We start from the raw sequence: 24,673 nt of genomic DNA on the forward strand, positions 1-24,673 counted from the left end.
ACGTTTATTAAAGGCTGATTCCACCAGTTCTGAATGTCTGTGAGACAGAAACACAAAAGCCCAGATCTCTGAACCCAACATTCACCTCAGGAACTAACCAGAGCCGCTCCAGCTGGACCAAACCAACCCGAACCGGATCAGGTTCGAGCTCGAGAACCAAATGAGTCTGTCAGGTCGCTCAGAGGACCGTGTGGACGGCCGGGCGAGGAAAGGCGTGAGGTGTGCACACCGTCACCGCTCTCTCTGTTTTTACAAATGAAGTTTATGTGCAGGAAATGCCGTCTGCAGGATTTTGTGCATACGCATCGTTTGCACATCTGCCTGCTGGTGGTTAGGATGGCGTCAGCGTCGGGTCGCCTGCCTCCCGCTGAGACGCGGCGTCTCGTCCAGCTGATGCTGCGCCGCCGAGCGTGGGAACGCAGCCGCCGGCGCAGCAGGAAGTGAAACAAACACACTCTCCTCTCAGCGCCAGCCTGCTTCCTGCCGGGGTTCAGCTCAGGTACAGGTGTTCTGTCGGCCTTCACCCATAATGCATCCTTCCTGTATCCAGTGCTGTCCTTCTGCTGCCGTCACTCTGCGATGAGGAAAGTTTTACCCACAATCCCTCACGGTAAACTCATATTCCACAAAAACGTTGCGTGAGAGGATGTTGTGGATGTTGTGGAGGCGTGTCTGCACTTTCTGGAATATGAGTGAAGGATTGTGGGTAAAACTCAGAGGCTGACAGCAGCACATGGTAAGTACTTGATACAAAAAGTATAATTTAAGGGTGAATTGTTCCTTTAATTCACTGGTGGAGAGTTAATGTATCACAACACCACTAAATTCAGTGACGAGGTTTGTCCTCAGCTGAGGAACAGCACAGCGGGTCCTGTCCTCCGCCCGGCGCCCGGCGCCCGGCGGGACACAGGACTCCTCCAGTTTGGTGCAGCTGAAAGTGAGTGAGCAGCAAACAGCAGCTCTGAGGTCAGTGCTGCAGGTCTCTCTGCTGTCTGAAGCTCATTATCAGACAGTGATGGTGGCCTCCATAGGGGGCGCCGGCGAGCGTCCGCTCTGCTTGTCCCACACACAGGGCAGGGACGCTGCTTCACCTCAGGGAGCTCAGATGGAGTCCTGATCTGCTCGGGAGCTTTCACTCCGTCTCCTTCCTTCTTACCTGGAGAATCCTCCATTAGAACAGCAGCCCACCAAGGTGGGACACACCTGGCTGTTAGAGGGGACGGGAGACGGCCTCTGATTGGTTCACTGCATGTTACGCCCAAAACACAGCCAGGATTCATGGGGAGACTCAGGACAAGCCTTTAGAGCCAGGAGCCTGGAGGAACCAGACGTTAGTCCAGCAGCAGAGACTCTGCAGGGCAGCAGCTCAGAGCGATGACATCCAGCTTGTATCTTCTCACTCTGGTTGTGACACGCCCACTTCATCACAGGCCACGCCCACCTCATTTTTCTCTGGAGACCTGGCACACATGGACAGGTGTGCTCGGGGACTTTCTGTCCTGTCCTGTGTTCCAGTCCCCATACTACCATACTACTTAGTATGCAAGAAAAGAATGAGTATGTCCCAGTACACAGTGTGTCAGGTGCAGTATGCCAAGAGTACCAGGATGTTCTGCTACATCCACTCAGGTTTCACAGTCTGCATGTCAGCATGCTGCTCTGGCCATTCTGACCCACAATCCTTTGCACAGCGGACGTTACATGGCACTGACTGAGCTGCGTAGATGTGTTACTGTTAGGACGCAGGTGAGGAGGGAATCCTAAAGACCCTAAACTGATCATTTTCCACCCGTTAAGGAACATTTTTGGAAATTGCTGTTACAGTTAAGTGGGAACTGAGTGTTCTGACCTGTCCCCCACCGCTGTGAGCGCCCCCAAGTATTCAACATCATACCTTCAAAAAACATCTAATGATAATGATAATGCACGTCAACAATAAGCATAATGGCTCCTATGATTTATTGTTTCTTAAACTTTCTGTTTTTAATGTTGTTGTGTCTTGGTGAAACTAACCGATGGGAAGGTCTGAGGCTGTGTGGCCTTCAGGTTCCTGCAGTGTTTTTTTTTTTTTTTGGAATTGCAGAGAATTTTTTTCCTTTCTCAACAGCAGTGCATTATCTTCAGCAAACACGCACCCTTTGTTAGGAAACGCCGCTGCAGTCGACAAACACTGAGTCATGTCGGTTTGCGAAACGCCTCGAACACAAAGAGTCTATTCTGAGCTGTTTGTGTCTCTGCTTCCTCCCTCCGAGGGGCAGACAGGTCACAGCAAACCAGCTCAGCCTCACTGGTTTCACAAAACTGGGAGGCAGGACGAAGAAATCCAGTCAGCTCCTCTGTTCCTGCTGAAAAACCCAGAAATCAAAGCGGAGGAGAGGAAACACAGATCTGCAGAAAAACAGTCCAACATGTTCAACCTGCTGCTCTTCAGCTTTTCTGCTGCTGTTCCTTATTTTGTGCATTTTGCCTTTTAATCCTTTAATATTTACATAAAGAAATACTTCTGTTTTAAAATCAACCATACAGTTTGGGAAGCAGCAGCCTCTGCCACACAGCTTCTGTCAGTTGGGATGAGCTAGGAGGTAGCACAGCGCCCCCTGCAGGACACCTCAGGTACAGCTTGACAGTTCAGTTTGGCTGCATGTGAAGTGTGACAGTGTGACAGTGTGAGCTGCCAGCTGGTCACAAAACATTCAAGAGGTTAAACCAGGAGATCTCCCAACTTTTTTCATTTTCTGGACCCCCTCTCTTATATTATATTTTATTTTAATTAAACCAGGCAAAAGGCAAAAACAAAATGACCTGAACATTACAATCAATAAAGAGAGAAAGATAAAAAAAAAAAAAAAAAAAAAAGTTTAGACATTAGCCCACTAAAATAATTTAGCCTCGCTGGCTAAAGGGGGGACAGGCTTCTTCATATGAAATCAATGGGACGGTGGGTTTCAAAGTGTGATCCGGGGACCTCCAGGGACCCCCAGAGGGTCTTCCAGGAGGTCCTCAGCAAAATGAACAACAGTGTAAAAACATTTAAACACAAGAGACCTGATCCAGCATCACTGATCTGACCTTTACATACATCATTTTATTCTTGCCATTTTTGTCATTCTTGTCATTGTCAGTTTTGTTCATATTCAATTAAACATATATTCCGATTATTTAAAAAATGCATGAGCCTACTTTCCTGTGATTTTTTCCCCCTCTGCTTTGTTTAAGGAATATCCAGGTTTGTTTATTCATTCATTTATTTATTTTATTTAGTAATGTTCAGGTCATTTTTGACTTATGCATTTGGCTCATCCCCTTTTCCCTGCATGTTTCTGAACGAAATTGTCTCAGGTGTCAAAGGGTTAATCCACCAGACAAAAACATGTAGCCTAGCAGTGACTATTGATTATTTAACATGATATTTGAATTGAAAAAAAAAAAAAAAAATCTTTTCATATCAGTCTCTTTCCGTGGGGCCCGGGGCCTCGGGAGGGCCAGGCCGGGGGCCCGGGCCTCGGGAGGGGAGACCGGGGGCTCAGCTCATGGAGGCTGCAGGTTGCAGAGGTGCAGTAACACCTGGCTCAGGTCCGTTTTTGTCTGTGTGCCGCATGATGGGAGGCATCATGTCTGTTCTGTGCTGGAACACAAACAGTTATGGATTCTTTTATCCTGTTTTCTTTGTGTAAACAGCTTTTTATTCTCTGCTCCTCTAGAAGCACAAACACAAAGGGTCGTGCTCATGGTGTCATGGACTGTTCCTGTTCCCTGCTGAGGCAGCCGAAAAAACCCACCGGCTCCCACAAACACAAAGGTGGGACCCCCGCCGGAGGCCGGCGTCCGGCCCAGCGGCCACACAAACAGGCGGAACAAAGCCGGCCAGCTTTCCAGAAGGCCGCGCTACAATAAAGCCGAGAGCCGGCGGCCCTGCGCTGTTTGACGTAGCGACGCGCCGAGCCGAGCTGCCGCGGTCCATGTAGAGCCCTGACCCCAGACCAGCCCGCTCGCACACCATGCCTCTGCCCAGACGACGCTCCTCGTTCCTGGGCCAGCCGTCGGCCGATCGCTCGGTCCCCGGCTGCACCCGGATCGGATCGGCCAGCGGCACCACGGCGCCCCGGGGCGTCTTCGTCGGCACCGCCCCGACGGGCGGAGCCTCCAGCCTGGGCGCCCGGGTGTCCCGTCGCGCCCTGGGCATCAGCAGCGTCTTCCTGCAGGGGATGAGGAGCAGCGCGGTGCCCGTCCTGCCGCGGGCCGGGGACCGGGCCGCCCACGGGACGTCGCCCGGCCTCAACAGCTGCCTGATGGAGTACCGGGACAAGGTCCGAGCCCTGGAGCAGCTGAACCAGCAGCTGGAGGAGCAGATCCGGCTCTGTCTGGACCGCAAGGCCTCCAGCGCCGGAGCCTGGGGCCCGCTAAGGAGGGACTGGGAGGAGGTCTACAGACAGGTAGGACTCACCTGCTGCTGGCTTCCCCTTCATAATTCTACATTAATGCTCTCATCCCGTGTAATTGGCCAGCTTGGGTTGTCATTTGACCATACGTTTTTATTATCTTTGGAATCAGATTTTTTTCTTTTGTCAAACTGGCGAAATTACTTAGAATTATTGTCCCACCTGACAAATCTACAAAATCAGACCATCCAGAATTATAAACATGGCCAGTGAAGTCATGTGGGAAGAGCAGAGACAGCTGGGAGAGAAAATGCAGGTGAAACAAAAAGCTGAACAAACAGAGTCAGATCCTGCTCATCCTGTCTTTAAGGACTCATCAAACTGCCCTCGGGGGGGCGCTGTAGAGCTGCTGCAGCAGTAAAGAACATACTTTCATACTTTCTGCGGTGTGTTTTAACCAACTTGTGAAGCCCAAGGCAAATGTCCACTTGTGGACAATAAAGAACATCAGAGCATCAGATACTCACAGATACAAAGTCCAGCTCTTCATTCAGACCCGGGCTCAACCTGAAGATCCAAAATGTCCGCAGTTTCTTCAGTTGGTCATGAGTTTGTGTTTTTGGTGTTTAGGACTTTGGTTTGGTCTCTGCTTTTGTTTCTCTGGGTTTCCTGTGTCAGTCTTGTTTGCCCCTCCCACACCCAGTTTGTATAGTCAGCCCTGATTGGTCGGTTCCCTCTCCGGTGTTTCCCTCAGCCAATCCTGTGGGTTCTCCAGTCTCTCCACGGGTCCTAAAATTTAGAAAAGTTGAATTTCTCTTTAATTTAACTAGAAAAATATTTGGAAAATGCTTGTTGTGGGTACTTCTGTTCTCTCTGCAGTTCACTGTCTACCTCTCTCACCTGTCTCTCTGTTCACAGTTTTTAAATATTTTTTTTCAGTGTTTGCGTTTAGGATTTTTCTGTAGCCTGTACATTACATAATTCATAACAGTTTTTTAATATTTATGTTTTACCTTTTTTGGCTTTGACTTTGATTTTCTCACTTTGCCTTCATAAAGATTTTTTTTTTGTTGTTTGTTTTCTTTTGTTTGTAGTTTAGATTTTAATTTCCTCTTTTCTCTCTGGAGAAGAGTATTCACTTCCACCTCAAAAATGTGTTTTACAGGCCAAAGTAGTAAAAGAAGAACAAAGTAAAATGAATTGAACCTGCTGTGACCCTGTGTGAGTGTGTGCTGCCCCCTGCAGGCCAAAACTGACCCTGTGCCCGTCCCGCAGGTGAGCGAGGCCATCCTGGCCAACGCCAGGCTGATGCTGCAGACGGAGAACGTCCAGGCCAACGCTGAGGACTTCAAGGACAGGTGAGCCTCACCTGAGTCAGACCTGATCCTGTCAGAGCCTTCAGGAGCCACTTTGTCAAACCTGATCCTCCAGTAGAAAGTTGATCCAGCTGGATTCAGTCTAAAACCTGAGTTTTTAGAAAGAGGTCCTGAAGATCTGGACCAATCCAACCTTTAATCCAGATTAAATAATAATCCCACCAAAAGAGGTGGACTGGCAAATTCTTTTCACAGCCTTTCCACAAATGACTTGAAATATCAAAACTGAGACCCTTTGATCACTGAAGAGGATTTTCATGATGCATTTGAAATAAAAAGAATCAGCTGATTTGATTACTCTGATTCAGCCAACAGCAAAAGAAACCTGCCTGTTTCTTTTGGGTCCAAAGATTTAATTTCCTGAGTCTGCAGGCGGAGGAAAGGCAGATCATTAATTACACATAGAGGCCGCATTAAAACCTCCCAGTCTGAACCCGGTCCTGTGGACTTTGGGTCTCCAGTCTGATCATGTTTTGACAAAGCGGCCCCAGAGCATCTGATCCTCCACGCAGCGGCTCCTCGGCTCAGTGTCGGCCATGTTTGACCCGCAGGTACGAGAACGAGCAGCCGTTCAGGAAGGCCGTGGAGGAGGAGATCAGCTCGCTGTACAAGGTGATCGACGACGCCAGCATCACCAAGGCCGACCTGGAGGACCAGATGGACAAGATGAGAGCCGAGCTGCGGGACCTGGAGCAAAACCACGAGGAGGTCCGGTGGGGGGGCGACCCGGGGGGGAGGGGGCGACCCGGGGGGGGAGGGGAGAGGGTGACCTGGTGGGTGAGGGGGTGACCCGGGGGGGAGGGGGAGAGGGTGACCCGGGGGAGGGGGTGACCCGGGGGGGAGGGGGAACCTGGGGGAGGGGTGACCCGGGGGGGAGGGGGAGAGGGTGACCTGGTGGGGGAGGGGGGGTGACCCGAGTTCAAGTCCACGTCCAAACAAAACCAGTTTGTTTTTAAGCTGGTTGCTGATGTTAGCTGGTTAGTGAACCAGGCTAACTAAGGTTTCCTGACCTTAAGTAACCCTAACCCTGTCTCTCTCTCTGTCCTGTCTCTCTGCCTGTCTCTCTCTCTGCCTGTCCTGTCTCTCTCTCTGCCTGTCCTGTCTCTCTCTCTGCCTGTCCTGTCTCTCTCTCTCTCTCTCTGCCTGGCCTGTCTCTCTCTCTCTCTCTCTCTCTGCCTGTCTCTCTGTCACTGTTAGCAGAAATGACAAAAAATAATCTAAAAAACAATCAAACAGCCTTTCAGGTTATAAAACATAGAGGCCACGTGCTGCTGCAGCTTCCTTTGCCTTGTGACACGAGGAACCTTTATCCCTTTACCTTACCCTAACCTTTACCTTACCTTAACCTTTACCTTACCTTAACCCCAACCCAAACTTAACCCTAACCCTAACCTTTACCTTACCTTAACCTTTACCTTACCTTAACCTCACCTTTACCTTACCTTAACCTTTACCTTACCTTAACCTTTACCTTACCTTAACCTCACCTTTACCTTACCCTAACCTTTACCTTACCTTAACCTTTACCTTACCTTAACCTCACCTTTACCTTACCTTAACCTTTACCTTACCTTAACCTTTACCTTACCTTAACCTTTACCTTAACCTTTACCTTAACCTTTACCTTACCTTAACCTTAACCTTTACCTTAACCTTACCTTAACCTTTACCTTAACCATTACCTTAACCTCACCTTTACCTTAACCTTACCTTAACCTTTACCTTAACCTTTACCTTACCTTAACCTTTACCTTAACCTTAACCTTTACCTTAACCTTACCTTAACCTTTACCTTAACCTTTACCTTACCTTAACCTTTACCTTACCTTAACCTTTACCTTACCTTAACCTTTACCTTAACCTTACCTTAACCCTAACCCTAAGCACTCAGTTCACTTAGTAAATGATAAGCTAATGATCTGATGTACAAGCTAGCGGTCCTGCATGTCGGCTGATTGTACGTGACTCCGTGTTTGATACAGCTTTTACTCGTCGCCGTGGTGACGGCAACATCCTGCTGTCACCACGGCAACGGTGCCCAACATGACGCTCACAACAAATGAGTGACATGAGAGAAACACACAGGTGGCTCCCGGGACGCTGAACTCACCAAACACACACCTTCACCTGCCACGGTGACGCCTTCCAGCACCCACCTGTAACTGGGACGTGTGTGTGTGTGTGTGTGTGTGTGTGTGTGCGCGTGTGGCAGGACGTGCGCGTCCTGTACAGCCAGATGGCCGGACGGGACGTGGACGAGCCCGACGCTCCCATAGAAACCAGTCTGGACCAGATCCTGGCCTACATCAGGAACCACTGGGAGAAGGTCATCGAGAAGAACCGAGCCGAGACGGATAGCTACCTGGAGTGCAAGGTACACACACACACACACACACACACACACACACACACACACACACACTCTACAGCGGCATAGTGGAGCTGCTGTGGGGAGAAAAAAAAAAAAAACTATGGAGCCGACAGAAGAAAATAAAACTCCAAGATTAAATTCATACATTTACAAGAAAAAAACTCACAAATTTAGGTGAAACATCTGTGAACCAGTTTGTCCTCCTCCTGTGGATCCAGTCAGACCTGCAGGCCTGAGACACGGCCAGCAGGGGGCAGCACAGGTGGAGCCGCCGACAGGAAACATTTTAATTTTTTTCTCATGAATTTGTGACTTGAATCTTGGAAATTCCAGATTTTTTCCCAGATTATCTCCTCCCTCCTCCTGGCTCCGTGTCTCCGTCCTGACAGGGGCTCTGATCCACCGACAGACACACACAGCACACCTGTACACCTGTACCTGCAACCTGCACTGTGTGTGTGTGTGTGTGTGTGTGTGTGTGTGTGTGTGCTCCTGCAGCAGGCCGAGTGTGTGAGCAGCAAGCTGAGTCGTGAGGAAGAGGAGGTGGAGGCGCTGAAGGCCGAGTGCACCGACACCGGCTGCAAGATCCAGAGCCTGCAGGCCGAGACCGAGTCCATCAGAGCGCTGGTGAGGACACACACACACACACACACACACACACACACACACACACACACGCACACACACACACACACAGACACACACACACACACACACACACACACACACACACGCGCACACACACACACACACACACACACACACACACAGCATGGAACCACCTCCATCTGCAGTTCAGTGCTCTGTCCAGCGGGGGGCAGCACTGAGCGTCAGTCAGTGGGGCTGATCAGTTCATTTGATCCTGATATTGATCAGTGAAAATAAAGCCTCAGAGCGTGAGCCTTTATTTTGAAAGGTTTTTATTTTACCCTTTTAACAAAATTCACTTTATTTCCTTTTATTTTTAGTTTTTTTGGGGATTTTTGTTGGAGACTTTTTGCTAATTTCTTACAAATTTGTCACTTCATCCCTTTTCTCATGTTTTTGTCAGTTTGTTGAGGTTTGAAGGTTAAACGCTCGTGGAAGCAGCCAACTAACCCTGACCCAACTAACCCTGACCTGACGTCACTTTAATGTTTTCTGTTTTGTTTTGTTTTTTCCTGTTGAAAATAAACTGAATGTTCCAGTGACGTTTCTGCTGCTGACGGCCTTTTCCTCGCCTTTCTCAGCACCGGCTCAGCCAGCAGCACTGACTCATTAGCACACTAGCTAACGCAGCTAGCAGCGGCTAGTGTTACCATAGCAACAGTAGCCTGGTTAGCCTGCTGGCTAGTGAGCTAGCTAACAGTGTTACCATAGCAACAGTAGCCTGGTTAGCCTGCTGGCTAGTGAGCTAGCTAACAGTGTTACCATAGCAACAGTAGCCTGGTTAGCCTGCTGGCTAATGAGCTAGCTAGCTGACGGCTGACGGTCCGGGGGCCGGCCCGCAGGCGGTCCGGGGGCCGGCCCGCAGGCGGTCCGGGGGCCGGCCCGCAGGCGGTCCGGGGGCCGGCCCGCAGGCGGTCCGGGGGCCGGCCCGCAGGCGGTCCGGGGGCCGGCCCGCAGGCGGTCTGCTCGCTGTGGGAGAGTCACGGTGTTCTAGCGGTTCTGTTTGGGTTCCCCTGCAGAAGCGCGGCCTGGAGAACTCGCTGAGCGACGCGCGGCACTGGCACGACATGGAGCTGCAGAACCTGGGCTCGGTGGTGGCCAAGCTGGAGGCGGAGCTCGCCGACGTGCGCAGCGACATCGAGCAGCAGCGCCGCGACTACGACACCCTGATGAGCAACAAGCTGCGTCTGGAGCAGGAGATCGGGACGTACCACGGCATCCTGGACGGGGAGGAGAGCCGCTACCAGCCCGCCGGCCCGCTGTGAGTGCAGGCCACGCCCCCCGCCCCGCCCCCAGCCCCCACCCCGCCCCATCCTAACCCCATCCTAACCTGTATTAGCACAGATAGTCCAGTCATTTTATGAAAAAACCTAGGACAAATTGCAAGAGAAGCAAACTCAACTGATTCTGTATCCTCAGTTTGTCCTGAGTGAGGGGAAAAAGTCCCAAGAAATCCCATTGGTGGAAAGTTTGGAAAATCACCTATTTATGACCACATATTACCAAAAACACTGTTTTTAACACACAGGGAAAGGAGTTCAACATTTTACTTTCAGATATCACTATAAAAAATCACAAGATGATTACAGACACAAAGACAAGAAAAAAAGTCAATTACAAGTTTTTTTAATTATTCTGTTTTCACATGCATATCACACATTATCTGATTTGATATGCGCTAATAAGGAATATAAGGAATAAATGCCAGAAGAGACATTTAAACAGTGAATTAAAAGGTTAATATATATACAGTAACCTTTTAATTCACTGTTATATAGTAACCTTTTAATTCAAGGTTACTTTATATATAGTAACCTTTTAATTCACTGTTTAAATATCTGTTCTGGCATTTATTCCTTATATTCCTTATTAGCGCATATCAAATCAGATAATGTGTGATATGCATGTGTAAACAGAATAATTCAAAGAACTTGTAATTGACTTTTTTTTCTTGTCTTGTCTTTCTTGTCAGACATGACAGATTTTCTTGTGACAAAATTTTGCCAAACTTTGGAGCGTTTAGCTGCTTAGAGCCGAACCAGCCTGACATGACGGGCACCAGCGGATTCCTTGGTTCAGTAATAAGACAAACATTTTAAAAATCATAAAAAAAAAAAAAGAATGACATTACAGTGGTCCCTCGTTTATCACGGGTTTTACGTTCTAAAAATAACCCGCAATAGGCGAAATCCACGAAGTAGTCAGCTTTATTTTTTACAATGATTCTAGATGTTTTAAGGCTGTAAAACCCCTCACTACACACTTTATACACTTTTCTCAGACAGGCATTAACATTTTCTCACTTTTCTCTCGTGTTTAAACTCTCAAAGTTCAAACCTTCGTAGAAAAATAAGTCCAGTATTATAGAATGAACGCATTCTGTACTGTACAGGAGACACGGCACGGAGGAGACTGACTGACAATGGTCTGCAGTCCCTTAGCCAATCAGGACGCAGAACACAATGCGCTGTAAAAAAAAAAAAAAAAAAAAAACATGCAAAATTGCACTAAAAAAAATCCGCGAAACTGCGAGGTCGCGAAAGATGAACCGTGTTATAGCGAGGGACGACTGTACTCAAGGGCATCAGTTTTTCCCCACGCTGAGTGAAATGTGCTTCATAAATCAAACTGTCTGATCTGAACTCCACCTGTCCAGGTACTCCGACCAGCCTCCAGAGCCTCAGGGAGCTGCAGGGCCTCCAGAGTCCACCAGCGAGCCCCCGGGCCCCCCGGGCCCCTCAGGCCCCTCGGGCCCCGCGGGACAGTGATGCTGAGGATTCGGCTTCCACGAGGAGCATCTGAGGAGCAGAACTCCTGCAGGAGCCGGACGTTTCTGCGTCACTGCCAGCGAACGTCCTCGGAGGCCGTGAGCTCCGGCTGTGTGCAGGTGTGCAGGTGTGCATCGTGTTGGCGAGCTGCTCGCCGCGCCGCCGACGACCGACAGCGAGTCCCCGCCGCTGTGTGAGCGGCTGGCGACCTGCAGTGCTGAAAGTTTGCGGATGTTTTGAGGCAGCGAGGCGACGCAGCCGAGCGTCGGAGCGACAGCAGAAACACACTGGGCTGATGTGTTTTAAGTGAGTGTACTGAACTGTTGGCTGTGATCTCCCTGGAGACCTGTGGTTAGGTACACTGCTGAAAAATCCTCAATTTGACTGCAAGATGTCTTCAATGAACTTTAATAAAACTGATTTTGTACTATTATTATTATTATTATTATTATTATCATTCTTCTTATGGAGCAGAAGTGCATACAGTGTAAACAGCATCAATACCTGAATAAAAGCTGTGATGAAAGCGTGTGGAGTGTCGGCTCAGTGCGAGGTGTGTGTGGTGTGTCGGACTGGGAGGAGGTGAGCTGCCGGGGTTTGAACACACGACTGAAAGACGAAGCACCAGAACATTTAGCTCCAAACCTCTGGAGGCAGAAACCATCTTGTTTCTGAATGAACGCTCACAGAGAGCGGGCAGAGGAGGGAACGTCTGCTAATCTGAGATTAAAGTCATGAATGAATGAGAAAAAAAAACAAAAATTCTGAGATTACAGTTGTAAATTTATGAGCAAAACCAGTGAAACCAGTTTGTTCTCCTCCTGTTGGGATCCAGTCTGAAGGAAATCCTGCTGGTCTGAGTCCAGAACCCCAACCTCCTCCTCAGCATCTGGACTCTGAAGAGACGTTGCTGTGACTTGGGCTGATTCAGAAGAAAACAATCTGCTGATTCTGGGTCAGATCAGCAGGATCTCCTTGTTCCTGTAGGATCTGCTGAGGGGATCAGCTGCAGGCCTGAGACACGGCCAGCAGGGGGCAGCACAGGTGGAGCCGCCGACACAGGAAGAGAGAAACTGGATTCACATGTTTTTTTTTTCTCAGAAGTTTCTGAGTTTTTTCATGTAAATTTACAAATTTAATCTCAGAAATTTTCAGAGTTCTTTCCTGGAAACCTTCCCCCCTCCTCCGGCTCCGTGATTATTTCCTGCCACGCCGTCACAGCGATCCATCTGTTCTGATCAATAAAATATTTTGTGAAGAAACTGAATTTTCTACATGCAGTTGGTATTATTATGCTGTTTTTTTTTTGTTTTTTTTAAAGAATGCTTAATTTTCACTGTGATTACACTTAAAATTTAAATAAGTGTGAACCCACAGTTGCATCGTCTATCATTATCCACATATTTGGGTCGAACAGCTGATCAGTAGCCAATAAAGTCGAGCGTCACGCCGCCGGCGTCCGTTTGACAGAGTCGCTGGTCTCTCTGGGTGACCTCACATGACCTCGACTTCCTGTCAATCAGTGACATCATCATCCTGCACCAGTGGCTGTGAATTAAAATTTCAACCAGTAAAACCCCAGAAATCCTTAAACATCCTCTCTCATCCACCTGTCCCTTCAAAATAAAAGTGTGTTTTTCTCCCAACCTGAGATCCTGTTGGTTTGCACTTTGTCCCGCCCACACTTCCTGTTCCAACAGGAAATACATCAAATCAAGACAGTAAGAATCGGAGGCGAATGAGTGACCCTGCCTGGAGAAATCTGAAAACAAACAGCATGAAGCTGCTGCCTGTGGCTCCAGCTGCCTGTCCTGCAGCGGGACGGGGGGCAGGCAGGCGGGACGGGGGGCAGGCAGGCAGACGAGGCGGCAGGTTTCTCCTGACAGGCGGACCAGAGGTCGACCGGTTAGTCGGCGCCGATAAGACGTTTTACAAACTCTGGGCAGCTCGGCTCTGATTGGCCGATGGCTGACAGGAAGCAACTACAATCACTTACAATCAGTTGAGATGAATGTTTAGTGTTCCAGATTTATTTCTCTATTTATTTAGGTATTTATTATATCGTTATCATATCGTTATTATATCGGCTTTTGAAAATCCACCGTCGGTCGACCTGTAGTGTTCACGCCCGGGTCCCGTCGCTCAGAGCGTCGGAGCCTTGAGCCTCAAAGGAAACCTGAGCAGACCAGTGAGTTCAGGTTGATACACTACGCAGATGAATCAAGTATAAAATCAATATTTAATATTTGATTTGTCAGTCCACACACTTGCTAATTGCAGAATGCCAGCTAGTTCCCCAAAGGTGAACTCTACAGTTTTTTACCCATGATCCCACAGGCCTGAGCCTCTCCCTACTAGCGTCTAATCGTCTCTTGGTCCACGCCGAGCGCTCGGGGCGGCCGTCGTACCTGCTAAAGCTCAACGTTCGCAAAAATAAAGGAGAGCTTCCTCTTCCGCACTGAGTTCCTACAGTCTCGCAGCCCGTCGCAAATCCCATCTGTAATCGTCTGGCCGTGATTGGCCGTGATTGGCCGGTTTAGGCGGGTTGGAGGGGTATGCACCCCACGCCGACCCCGCCCTCGTGGCAGACCATCGGCGCCATGAACGTCCAGTGGTTGGTGTCGGCGTTGTACATCTCTACAGAGCTGAGGTTGGACTGGCCGTCGTAGCCGCCCACGGCAAACAGTTTTCCGGACGTGGCCACCAGCGACACTCTGCTGCGCCGCGTGTTCATGGCCACCAGGTGGCTCCACTGCCCCGACACCGAGCTGTACACCTCGGCGCCGCTGAGGAAGCCCGAGCCGTCGTAACCTCCGGCCACGTACATGTGGCTGCCCAGCACCGCCGCGCCGTGACGGCACCGCTTATTCATCATCCCGGCCGCCGGGTGCCACCGGTCGGTGTGGTGGTTGTAGTACTCCACCTGCAGGACGGGAGGAGACATTGCAGCAGGTTAAACCACAGGCACACCTGCTGTGACTTTGGTCGTGGTGTTTTCTCCTCCATATGAGAAGCAGATCCTGCAGGTTCGCCCCGTCAGCGCCTCCCTGTGGAGGGAGCGAGCGCTGCACCGCCACTGCTCTTGACGGGGCGAACCTGCAGGAGGAAACACCACATGATGGGAAAGAACCTGAAGAACACTTTAAATACTGGATCTGGTCAGTCTGATTGATTACATATTAAGTGTTATTGGTTATTTTGTAGGATAAATGCACAAATTTATAAATAATGCACATGTTTCTGTTATGAATTTCAAAGGGACATATTTTTATCAAACCCTGAGAAGGAAGTCAAAAGTCCTGTTGGTTGTATCTTAATTTAAAAGCAAATACACATCAATCCCCCACAATGCACCCTGCTGTGTATGTTCTGTGAGTGTGTACGCTCAAACTGACCGTGTTGAAGATCTGTAAACCGTCATGGCCGCCAGAGACAAAAATCCTCCCGTCAAAAACCGTCACGCCCGCGGCGCTGCGGCTGGCGCTCATCTCCATCACCACCGTCCACCTGCAGGGAAGCAGCAGCGTCACATGACAGCGTGAGGCCAGGAAACGCTCTCACTTTCCCTCAGAGACACAAAGAGCTTCGCCAAATCAGAACGAGCACGAACTCAAGACGAAAACCAGATCAGTGACAAGCACAAAACACTGATCAGCAGCACAGATCAGCTGGGAGAAGATAAGGCCAAAAAAATCTGATTGGAGCGGTCGAGAAGCGGTGTGAGGAACAAAGAGGTCAGCGATAAAACTGGGGGCAACATCATGTCGAGCTTTATATCAGAATAAACCGAATCCTACATAGTCCAGTAATTTTAGGCCAAAATTGGGGTCAACCCAGGACAAATTGCAAGAGAAGCAAACTCAACTGATTCTGTATCCTCAGTTTGTCCTGAGTGAGGGGAAAAAAGTCCCAAGAAATCCCATTGGTGGAAAGTTTAGAAAATCACCTATTTATGACCACACATTACCAAAAAACACTGTTTTTAACACACAGGGGAAAGGGGGTCAACATTTGACTTTCAGATATCACTATAAAAATTCACAAGATGATCACACACACAAAGACAAGAAAAAAAGCCAATTACAAGTTCTTTGAATTATTCTGTTTACACATGCATATCACACATTATCTGATTTGATATGCGCTAATAAGGAATATGAGGAATAAATGCCAGAACAGATATTTAAACAGTGAATTAAAAGGTTAACATTTTAATTCTGAATTTGATGGGGAGCCAGAGAGCAGGAGTGATGTGGGATTACAGCTGCTTCTGGGTAATAATCTGGCAGCGGCGTGCTGAGTCAGCTGGAAACCATTTAAAGCAGCTCGACTGAATAATGTGTGTAGAAGGAATTACAACAACCTGATGTGAGAAAATGAGAGCGTGCAGTAGGAGTTCAAGATATTTCTGAGGACTGGACGAGCTTAGCAACAAGGAGGACAAAAGACATAAAGTGTCCTCACAGCGGCAGAGCAGATGAACCAGAGGAAGCTGAAGGGTCCCAGGACGGAGCCCTGAGGTACGCCCTGACAGCTCTGATCTGGCTCGCCCGGTTCTGACATCACGACTTATGATGTCACTTGCTGATGAAACTTTTTGTGTTATGGATAAGATGTGATTTGAAGGTGGGGCTCACCTGTCCGTCTCTGGGGAATAACACTCCACTGAGTTCAGGGAGGATTTTCCATCGTAGCCGCCGCACACGAAGATGTGCCCGTCGATCACGACCGTGCCCATGGCGCTGCGGACGGAAACAGTTTTATTAAGGCACCTGGTCTGAGAACAGCTGGAAATGAAGGCTTCAGCAGCAAAACATCTGCACCTGGTGATGCAAGAGAACCTGCAGGTAGAACACGACCATGTGCTCTGACCGGTGGTGGAACCATACCGGAACCGGTAGCTCCGTACGCATCACAAACCTAAATACCTGAAAATACTTTTCTCAAAAATGTTCTCTGTGCCGCTCCAACATGGCCGCCAACACCACCTGACAGCCAGCTGACTGCCCCTCCCACCCCCAAAGAAAAACACAGAGAGGCACGCTAAGCTACGCTACGCTAAGTTAAGTTAAGCAAAGATAAGCTAAGATAGGCTAAGACAGGCTAAGCTAAGTGAAGATAGCTCGCTGCAACACGATTAGCAAAGCCATGAGCAGCAGATCAGCTGGAGCCTCTTACAGGAGCAGCTTCCACCAGCAGGGAACTTCAGGTGGGATGAAATAAAAGCATCGACGGTGGACAGAAAGGTGAGGAGGCGCTCCTCGTGACCCCTGACCCCCCCGCTGACCCCCACCTGACCCCCCCCGACCCCCTCTGACCCCCCCCTGACCTGCGCTGGCTGTTCATGCTGGACACTCGCGTCCAGCTGTCCGTCTCCGGGTTGTAAACCTCCACCGTGCTGAGTCGTGATTGGCCGTCGTACCCGCCGATGGCGTACAGCAGCCCGTTGACCACGGCCACGCCCACTCTGCTCCGCGCCGTCCTCATTGGCTGGCACCGCTCCCAGAAGTTTCCAATTGGATCAAACACCTCGACCACGTTTAAGGAGTCGCCTGGCGGAGGAAACACATCATCATCATCATCATCTTCATCATCATTATCACCATCATCATCATCTTCATCATCATCACAAACTGCAGCCCAAAACATGTTTCCTCCTCGGGGCGGTGACATCATCGCCCCGTTAGGGTTAGGGTTAGGGTTAGGGTTAGGGATCTGAGATCTAAAGTGTGTGTGTGTGTGTGTATGTGTGTGTGTGTGTGAGAGTGTGTGTGTGTGTGTGTGTCACCTGAGCTGTTGAGTCCTCCCACAGCGTAGATGAGGCCTGTGATGGACGTGCAGCAGCGCTGGCGGGTCTTGAAGGCGGCGAGGTGCGGCCGCCGCTCCGGCATCAGGTGGAAGTCCTTCGCCTCGTCCACCAGGTCCCTGCCAGAACCACAGCTTCATCACCACCATCACCATCATCATCATCATCATCATCATCATCATCATCATCATCATCACCATCATCATCATCATCATCATCATCACACAGGAATCACATGTGGCTCATTGAAGAGTCTCAGCTTTCCTTCGTCTAACATGACGTGATTCCCTGGATCACCAAGGAGAGAATCACGACACTTCAGTGAACTGCAGCCCGAGTTAATATCTGTGTGTGTGAGTGTGTGTGTGTGTGTGTGTGTGTGCGTGTCACCTGCACTTGTGGCAGCAGCGGACCAGCTCGTCCTGCTGCACGCGGTCCGACAGGAACTGAGGCCGGCACAGAGGAAGTCTGATCTTGCAGAGCAGCTCGGGCAGCAGAGCCTCACGCTGCTGCCGGTCGTGATGAACCCAGGCCAGCACGGCCTCGAACACCTGAGCACACACACACACACACACACACACACACACACACACACACGTTAGAGCCAGCCTGTCACTGTGGTCCCTGTGGGTGTGGTTTGGCTGTGTGGGCGGGGCCGACCTGCTCCTCGGCCTTCACGTTGAGCTCGTCGCAGCCGACCAGCTCCAGCACCTCCTCCGTCCTGAGGCCCAGGAACTCCTCGGACAGCGACACCTCCACAAAGTGCTGGTGCAGGAAGCTGTTGGCCGAGTCGTACAGCGTCGTGCACATCATGGTCTCGGCAAACTGACGCACGCCCAGGCAGTTTTTAGGGTGTAGCCTGCAGGACACAGGGCGTCAGAGCCGCTTCACGTGCACACTCACACGTGCACACTCACACACGTGCACACTCACACACGTGCACACTCACACACGTGCACACTCACACTGCATCTCACCGGTGCTGTGATCTGAAACCAGACACTGTGTGGGAGTTCAGACTCCCAGCTGTGTCTATGTGGTGCTGTCGATGATGATGATAGTTTACTTACAATCAGTGATGGGAGTAACAGCGTGACTAACGGCGTTACTCTTATCAGTAACGAGTAATCAAAGAAATGACTGTTACTAGCCGTTACTTAGGCTACTACTAATAATTATTATTATTTTACTATCCTGTTCGAAAAATGTGCATCTTGTGGAGAAAAAGCCGTGTGTCAATTTTCAAACCGGTCAGACTTTGCAGTTTTTCATATCTTATCAACATGCATGGAGAATGACTCAGCACAAATTACAAGAAGCTGTCAAGAGCGGATAGTATCTCTGCCTGCCGTACAGAAGACCACAGGTTCAATTCCCCACTTGCACAAGCTGGCATCACTACTTTAAACTATAAGGAATTACTTTTTCAAAGTAACGTGGCCAACACTGACAATGACAGATGAAATTTGACAGCAACGCAAAAATATGTGCATTAATAAGAGGATTTAAGAAAAGAAAAAAATCATAAAAATTACTTTCCCCAGTAACTGAATTACTCTTCTGCAGCGGTAACTGAGTAGTAATCAAAATTACTTTTTTACAGAAGTCATTAGTAATTGTAACTTATTAGTTTTGTGAGTATTTGGTCCCAACACTGGTTACAATCAACTGGCATTTTCAAAGATGAATAAATGAGTTTTTCAGAGTGTGCAGCCTGAAGCTGAGGCTTATTGTGCCCCTTTGTCCGTGTGTGTTAAGTTACAAACAAAACCAAATGTCAGGACATATCAGAAAACAACACATAATTCAGACACACCCAAAAAAAAAAATCAAAAGATCCATAAGTACATATCATTTTGATTATGATTATAATAATGATCTATATTTATCTATTATCATGGATTTATACCTTTTCTTAAACTGGCTGATTGAGCTGCAGAGTTTTAATTCATTGTCCAAGTTGTTCCACAGAGATTTCCCTTTAGCTGAGACATTTGCTTTTGATGCTGGTTCTTATTTTGGTGGTTTTAAACTCACATAAAGCCTCTAGGTTATGATCTATGACTCTTTCTGATAAAAACAGATCCTGGATGCAGCGAGGAGGCGTCTGTCTGCTCTCCAGGCGCAGAAACAAGAAGCTGCTGGCAGAATATTAACCACAAACATCCTGTCACATTAAATGATCCTGACTTTTCATTGGCTCCCGGCTCGACAGCTCATCCAATCGGCTGGATGCGGCCCACTGTTGCTATGGTTACAGTGTGTCAGCATCATCTCCGAGCGGCACATGAAGCCGTCAGCACTCGTGTGTTAGACTTTATCATCTACAGCTGTGATCAGATCAATAATCAGAGAAAATAAAAGACAGACAGGAACATGCAGATTGGGCGTCTGTGATGTCACTTCCTGTGTGGGCGGGCTCACCTCTCCTGCAGGAAGGAGCAGCAGGCGTCCTTCACGTTCTGCAGCTGCAGGAAACTGGCGCCGATCAGCAGAGACTGAACGTTCTGCTGGTCGATCGCCACCCGGCCGTTATACGCAAAGTTGATGAGAGCCTCCAGAGCACTGAGAGACAGACAGGTAGAGAGACAGACAGACACACAGAGAGAGAGACAGTCAGGCAGGTAGAAAGAAAGGCAGGTGGCAAGAGACAGAGAGACAGACACAGAGAGAGATAGACAGAGAGAGACAGACAGACAGAGACAGAGAGACAGAGACAGACAGAGAGAGAGACAGAGAGAGAGACAGTCAGGCAGGTAGAAAGAAAGGCAGGTGGCAAGAGACAGAGAGACAGACACAGAGAGAGATAGACAGAGAGAGACAGAGACAGACAGACAGACAGACAGACAGACAGACAGACAGAGAGAGACAGAGAGAGACAGAGAGAGAGATAGACAGAGAGACAGACAGACAGAGACAGAGAGACAGAGACAGACAGACAGACAGACAGAGAGACAGAGAGAGACAGAGAGAGAGACAGTCAGGCAGGTAGAAAGAAAGGCAGGTGGCGAGAGACAGAGAGACATAGACAGACAGAGAGACAGACAGACAGTCATGCACCCAGGTGACACTGATCCCAGATCAGTTCTTGCTGAACCATCACCCAAACCGCAGTGTGTCACTTCCCCGTCTGAACCTGGACCCACAAAAACCTGATCTGGGAACAGCCTCACCCCGGACCCGGTACCCTGACCCCCGACACCCCACTGAGCCCCGACACCCCACTGAGCCCCGACACCCCACTGAGCCCCGACACCCCACTGAGCCTCGACTGCCTTCTACTCCGCTCGACTGAACCCAGACCTGACCCAGATCCAGATCGGACCCGACCCGGTTCCGGTCCAGATACACACAGGATTCAGGTGTGGGTTGTGGGTGGGGGCTGGTGTCAGGGCGGGGCTCCTGGTTCCTACCTGGGGTCCATGCCCTGCATGACGATCTCGTCCTGCTTGCACTCCACCATGTCGTTGGTGAACATGGCGTGGAAGTACGGGATGGAGGCGGCCAGCACGATGCGGTGAGCGCTGAACTTGTGATCCCCCACCTGCAGACAGGAAGTGATGTCACACAGCAGCATGACTTACACGCCTCTTATTTTGTTGTAAATGTAATCATAAAACTTATACTACATTACAATTTCATATATTTTTTATTTTACTTCATAAAGCATGCAGCATATACTGTCAAACTGCACATGCATATTGTGCAGAAGGTTCAGCAGTTCACCCTGTTGAGAGCAGGGGGGTCAGACTGCAGGTTTTCACTCCCACCAAGACCTCCACCAGGTGACTGCACTGATTAGCCCCGCCTCTCTGCTTGAAGGTGAGGTCATCAGTGAAGTCACCTGGTGGAGTTTTTGGTTGGAGTGAAAACCTGCAGCCTCTTGGCCTCCGTGGCAGCAGCCTGACCCCCCTGGTCCAGACGTTTCTGTTACAGTGTCCCCTCTTCAGGCACATCCAGTCTAATCTAATCTAATCTAATCTAATGATGAAGCTCCAGGCCCTGTGAGGGGGCTGGCTTGATGCTCACACCTGAACCCCGTCACACCGGTTTATTTCCTCCACACATCACGCCGCTCTGTTGGTTTTGAAACGTGGGTGCTGATTGGCTCGCTCAGATCTGACATCCAGCAACCTCAGCAGCCTGCAGCTCACAGGATTAACCCGCAGATTAACACACAGCTGACCCACTGGCCTACAGCAGATCACAGCAGTGTGATCAGAAACACCACTCACTGCAGAGCTCTTAGAACCTGCACTGTGCGGTTCCTCTGGGTTCCACAGCAGAACGTTTCCTCACACGGAGACAAACATCAAACACTTCAACCAATCAAGAAGAAGAACATCAGCGGCTTTACAGTGAAGCTGCAGCTAAGCAACTGACAACATGACAACTGACATGACATGAAAACATGACAACTGACAACATAACAACTGAAAAACATGAAAACTGAAATGACATGAAAACATGACAACTGACAACATAACAACTGACAACCTGACAACATAACCTGACAACTGTCAGCATGACAACTGACAAGACACTGACAAAGTGACAACTGACAACATAAATGACAACCTGACAACTGACAACCTGACAACATAACATGACAATTGACAACACGACAACTGACAACCTGACAACTGTCAACATGACAACTGACAAGACACTGACAAAGTGACAACTGACAACATAACAACTGACAACATAACCTGACAACTGTCAGCATGACAACTGACAAGACACTGACAAAGTGACAACTGACAACATAACAACTGACAACCTAACAACTGACAACCTGACAACATAACATGACAATTGACAACATGACAACTGACAAGACACTGACAAAGTGACAACTGACAACATAACAACTGACAACCTGACAACTGACAACCTGACAACATAACATGACAATTGACAACATGACAACTGACAAGACACTGACAAAGTGACAAGTGACAACTGACAACACGACAACTGACAACCTGACAACTGTCAACATGACAAGTGACAACCTGACAACATGACAATTGAAAATGTGACAACTGACAACATGACAACACAACAACTGACAACGTGACAACATAGCATGACAACTGACAACTGACAACATGACAATACAACAACTGACAACGTGACAACATAGCATGACAATTGACAACATGACAACTGTCAACATGACAACATGACAATTGAAAATGTGACAACTGACATGACAACTGACAACAAGACAAGAGAACTGACAAAATGACACTGACAACCTGACAACTGACAACAAGACAACTGACAACAACACTGACAATGTGACAACATGACACATGACAAAATGACAACATGAAAACTGACAACCTGACAACATAACAAGACAATTGACAACATGACACTGACAACATGAAAGTGACAACATGACAACTGTCAACATGACAACATGACAACTGAAAACATGACAACTGACAACAACACTGACAATGTAACATGACATGAAAACTGACAAAATGACAACATGAAAACTGACAACCTGACAACTGACAACAAGACAACTGACAACAACACTGACAATGTGACAACATGACACTGACAACGTGAAACTGACAACTTAACATGAAAACTGTCAACATGACAATTGAAAACTGAAAATGTGACAACTGACAGACAACTGCCTGGCGCTGCTGGATGCACACAGCTGGGCAGCGGTGTGTGTGTGTGTGAGTGTGTGTGTGTGTGTGTGTGAGTGTGTGTGAGTCTGTCAGAGTGTGTGTGCATGTGTGTGTGTGTGCATGTGTGCATGTGTGTGTGAGTGTGTGTGAGTCTGTCAGAGTGTGTGTGCATGTGTGTCAGTGTGTGTGTGGGTCTGTCAGAGTGTGTGCGTGTGTGTGTGTGTGTGTGTGTGTGTGGCAGCAGGATGCAGCAGCTGCAGTGGCTCACACAGTTTTACTGATCAGATCAGAACACTAACTGAATCTGATACCATATCAATATCTCGCGTGAGCATATCGCGATAACAACATGACAGACATGTTGAGCTCCATGATGACTGACAGGTCAGCTGACAGCAGGAACACTGGAGCTGCTGGGCTCCACCTGCCAGAGGAACACCTGGGGAGTGTGTTCCTCACACACCTGTTCCTGTGCATCATGGGTAAATCCTCCAACAACATGACAGGAAACACACAACTATGTGAAAACTATGTCACCATGACGTCACCGTACATGACCTGACAGACAGCGGGGGGCGGGGCTTGCCGCTGTCTGTTGTGTCAGTGGCGTTGCCGGTGACAGGTGTGACAGGTGTGACAGGTAACACACATCAGGTGGCAGACGTCACACTGCGGGCTCGGACACGCGCTCCGTGAGCCGGTATCGATCAGCAGCCGGTCGATGTGACTGACTGACTGACTGACTGACTGATGAAGCTGCTGACAGGCTGCTCATCATCATCATCATCACCATCATCTGCCCGGTCACGTGACGCCCGGGTCACTGACCGGTTTGCCCTGCTACATGACCCGGTGTGACGTCACGGTGACTCACCTGCCTGCCGTTTATCCCTGATTCATTCTGTTAGCACGGTGAGCTGCTAGCGGCTAGCTAGCTCGCGGGGCGAGCCGTTAGCCGCTAGCGGCTAGCCGCACCTGGCTCACGTTACCTTGAGAGTGACATCACAGAGTTTCCCCTGGCGGCGGATCTCCTCCATGACGACATACCCGCGCGCCGGCAGGTCGTGCACTGAGAAGTGAACTAAATCCTCCAGCTCTTCGCAGAGAACGTCTCCCATCGTCATCAGGACACACACCGCATAGCAGGACGGACTGACCCCGCAGAGCCGCCGTAGCCAAGCAGGAACACACAACAACCACGTCAAGTTACGTCACGGAGCGCGGGAAGACTGTGGGAATGTCCGGTCACAACTTTCAAAATAAAACTTTAGTCATGGAACGTGTGGACGGTTTCTGTTTAATAGGAGGAGGAAGAGGAGGAGAGTGTTATCATTAATGTTGTTATTTTTACTTTAAGTGTTGTTGTTGTTGTCATCTCTATCAGGCTGAAAGTCGTGTGCAGAGATGTTGGGTTTTCACTCGTGTGTGTGTGTGTGTGTGTGTGTGTGTGTGTGTGTGTGTGTGTGTGTGTGTGTGTGTGTGTGTGATGGACCTCTGGTTGCTGTGATTGGTCCAGATGTGTGAGCTCGGCCCCGCCGCACATGATGCTGTTGGTGTTGATGTTCTGTGTGGAACAGAGCAGAACCTGACGGAACCACGAGCCGCAGCGCGCGCTCTGTTCTGAGGAAAACAAGCGGCGGCGGCGCTCGTGCTTTTATTTTGAAG

The 24,673-nt window shown here is 49.2% G+C and overlaps 2 protein-coding genes across 4 annotated transcripts; one reads left to right on the forward strand and one right to left on the reverse strand.

Annotated features, from left to right (window-relative positions):
• The first annotated feature begins 3,527 nt into the window (after positions 1–3,527).
• Positions 3,528–12,065, forward strand: bfsp2 (beaded filament structural protein 2, phakinin). Of its 2 annotated transcripts, XM_030074143.1 has the most exons (8): positions 3,528–3,573; positions 3,702–4,433; positions 5,655–5,737; positions 6,307–6,463; positions 7,968–8,129; positions 8,625–8,753; positions 9,794–10,035; positions 11,431–12,065. In XM_030074143.1, exons 2-8 carry the CDS (start codon positions 3,999–4,001, stop codon positions 11,540–11,542), a joined length of 1,320 nt encoding a protein of 439 aa, XP_029930003.1. In that variant the 5' UTR covers positions 3,528–3,573; positions 3,702–3,998; the 3' UTR covers positions 11,543–12,065. The 2 variants fall into 2 exon arrangements, with proteins under 2 accessions (XP_029930003.1, XP_029930004.1); XM_030074144.1 differs by lacking the exon at positions 3,528–3,573 and having other exon boundaries at positions 3,679–4,433.
• A 1,697-nt stretch (positions 12,066–13,762) lies between these two features.
• Positions 13,763–24,233, reverse strand: klhl18 (kelch-like family member 18). 2 transcript variants are annotated; one of them, XM_030074127.1, is made up of 10 exons: positions 23,998–24,233; positions 20,762–20,892; positions 19,773–19,913; positions 18,009–18,207; positions 17,739–17,899; positions 17,331–17,467; positions 16,872–17,094; positions 16,180–16,284; positions 14,938–15,049; positions 13,763–14,465 (listed from the first exon to the last, which is right to left on the reverse strand). In XM_030074127.1, exons 1-10 carry the CDS (start codon positions 24,130–24,132, stop codon positions 14,079–14,081), a joined length of 1,731 nt encoding a protein of 576 aa, XP_029929987.1. In that variant the 5' UTR covers positions 24,133–24,233; the 3' UTR covers positions 13,763–14,078. The 2 variants fall into 2 exon arrangements, with proteins under 2 accessions (XP_029929987.1, XP_029929988.1); XM_030074128.1 differs by lacking the exon at positions 23,998–24,233 and adding an exon at positions 21,007–21,036.
• Between the last annotated feature and the right edge of the window lie 440 nt (positions 24,234–24,673).

This window comes from Myripristis murdjan, chromosome 17 (genome assembly GCF_902150065.1).
Source record: "Myripristis murdjan chromosome 17, fMyrMur1.1, whole genome shotgun sequence".
In the NCBI taxonomy this organism is placed as follows: domain Eukaryota; kingdom Metazoa; phylum Chordata; class Actinopteri; order Holocentriformes; family Holocentridae; genus Myripristis; species Myripristis murdjan.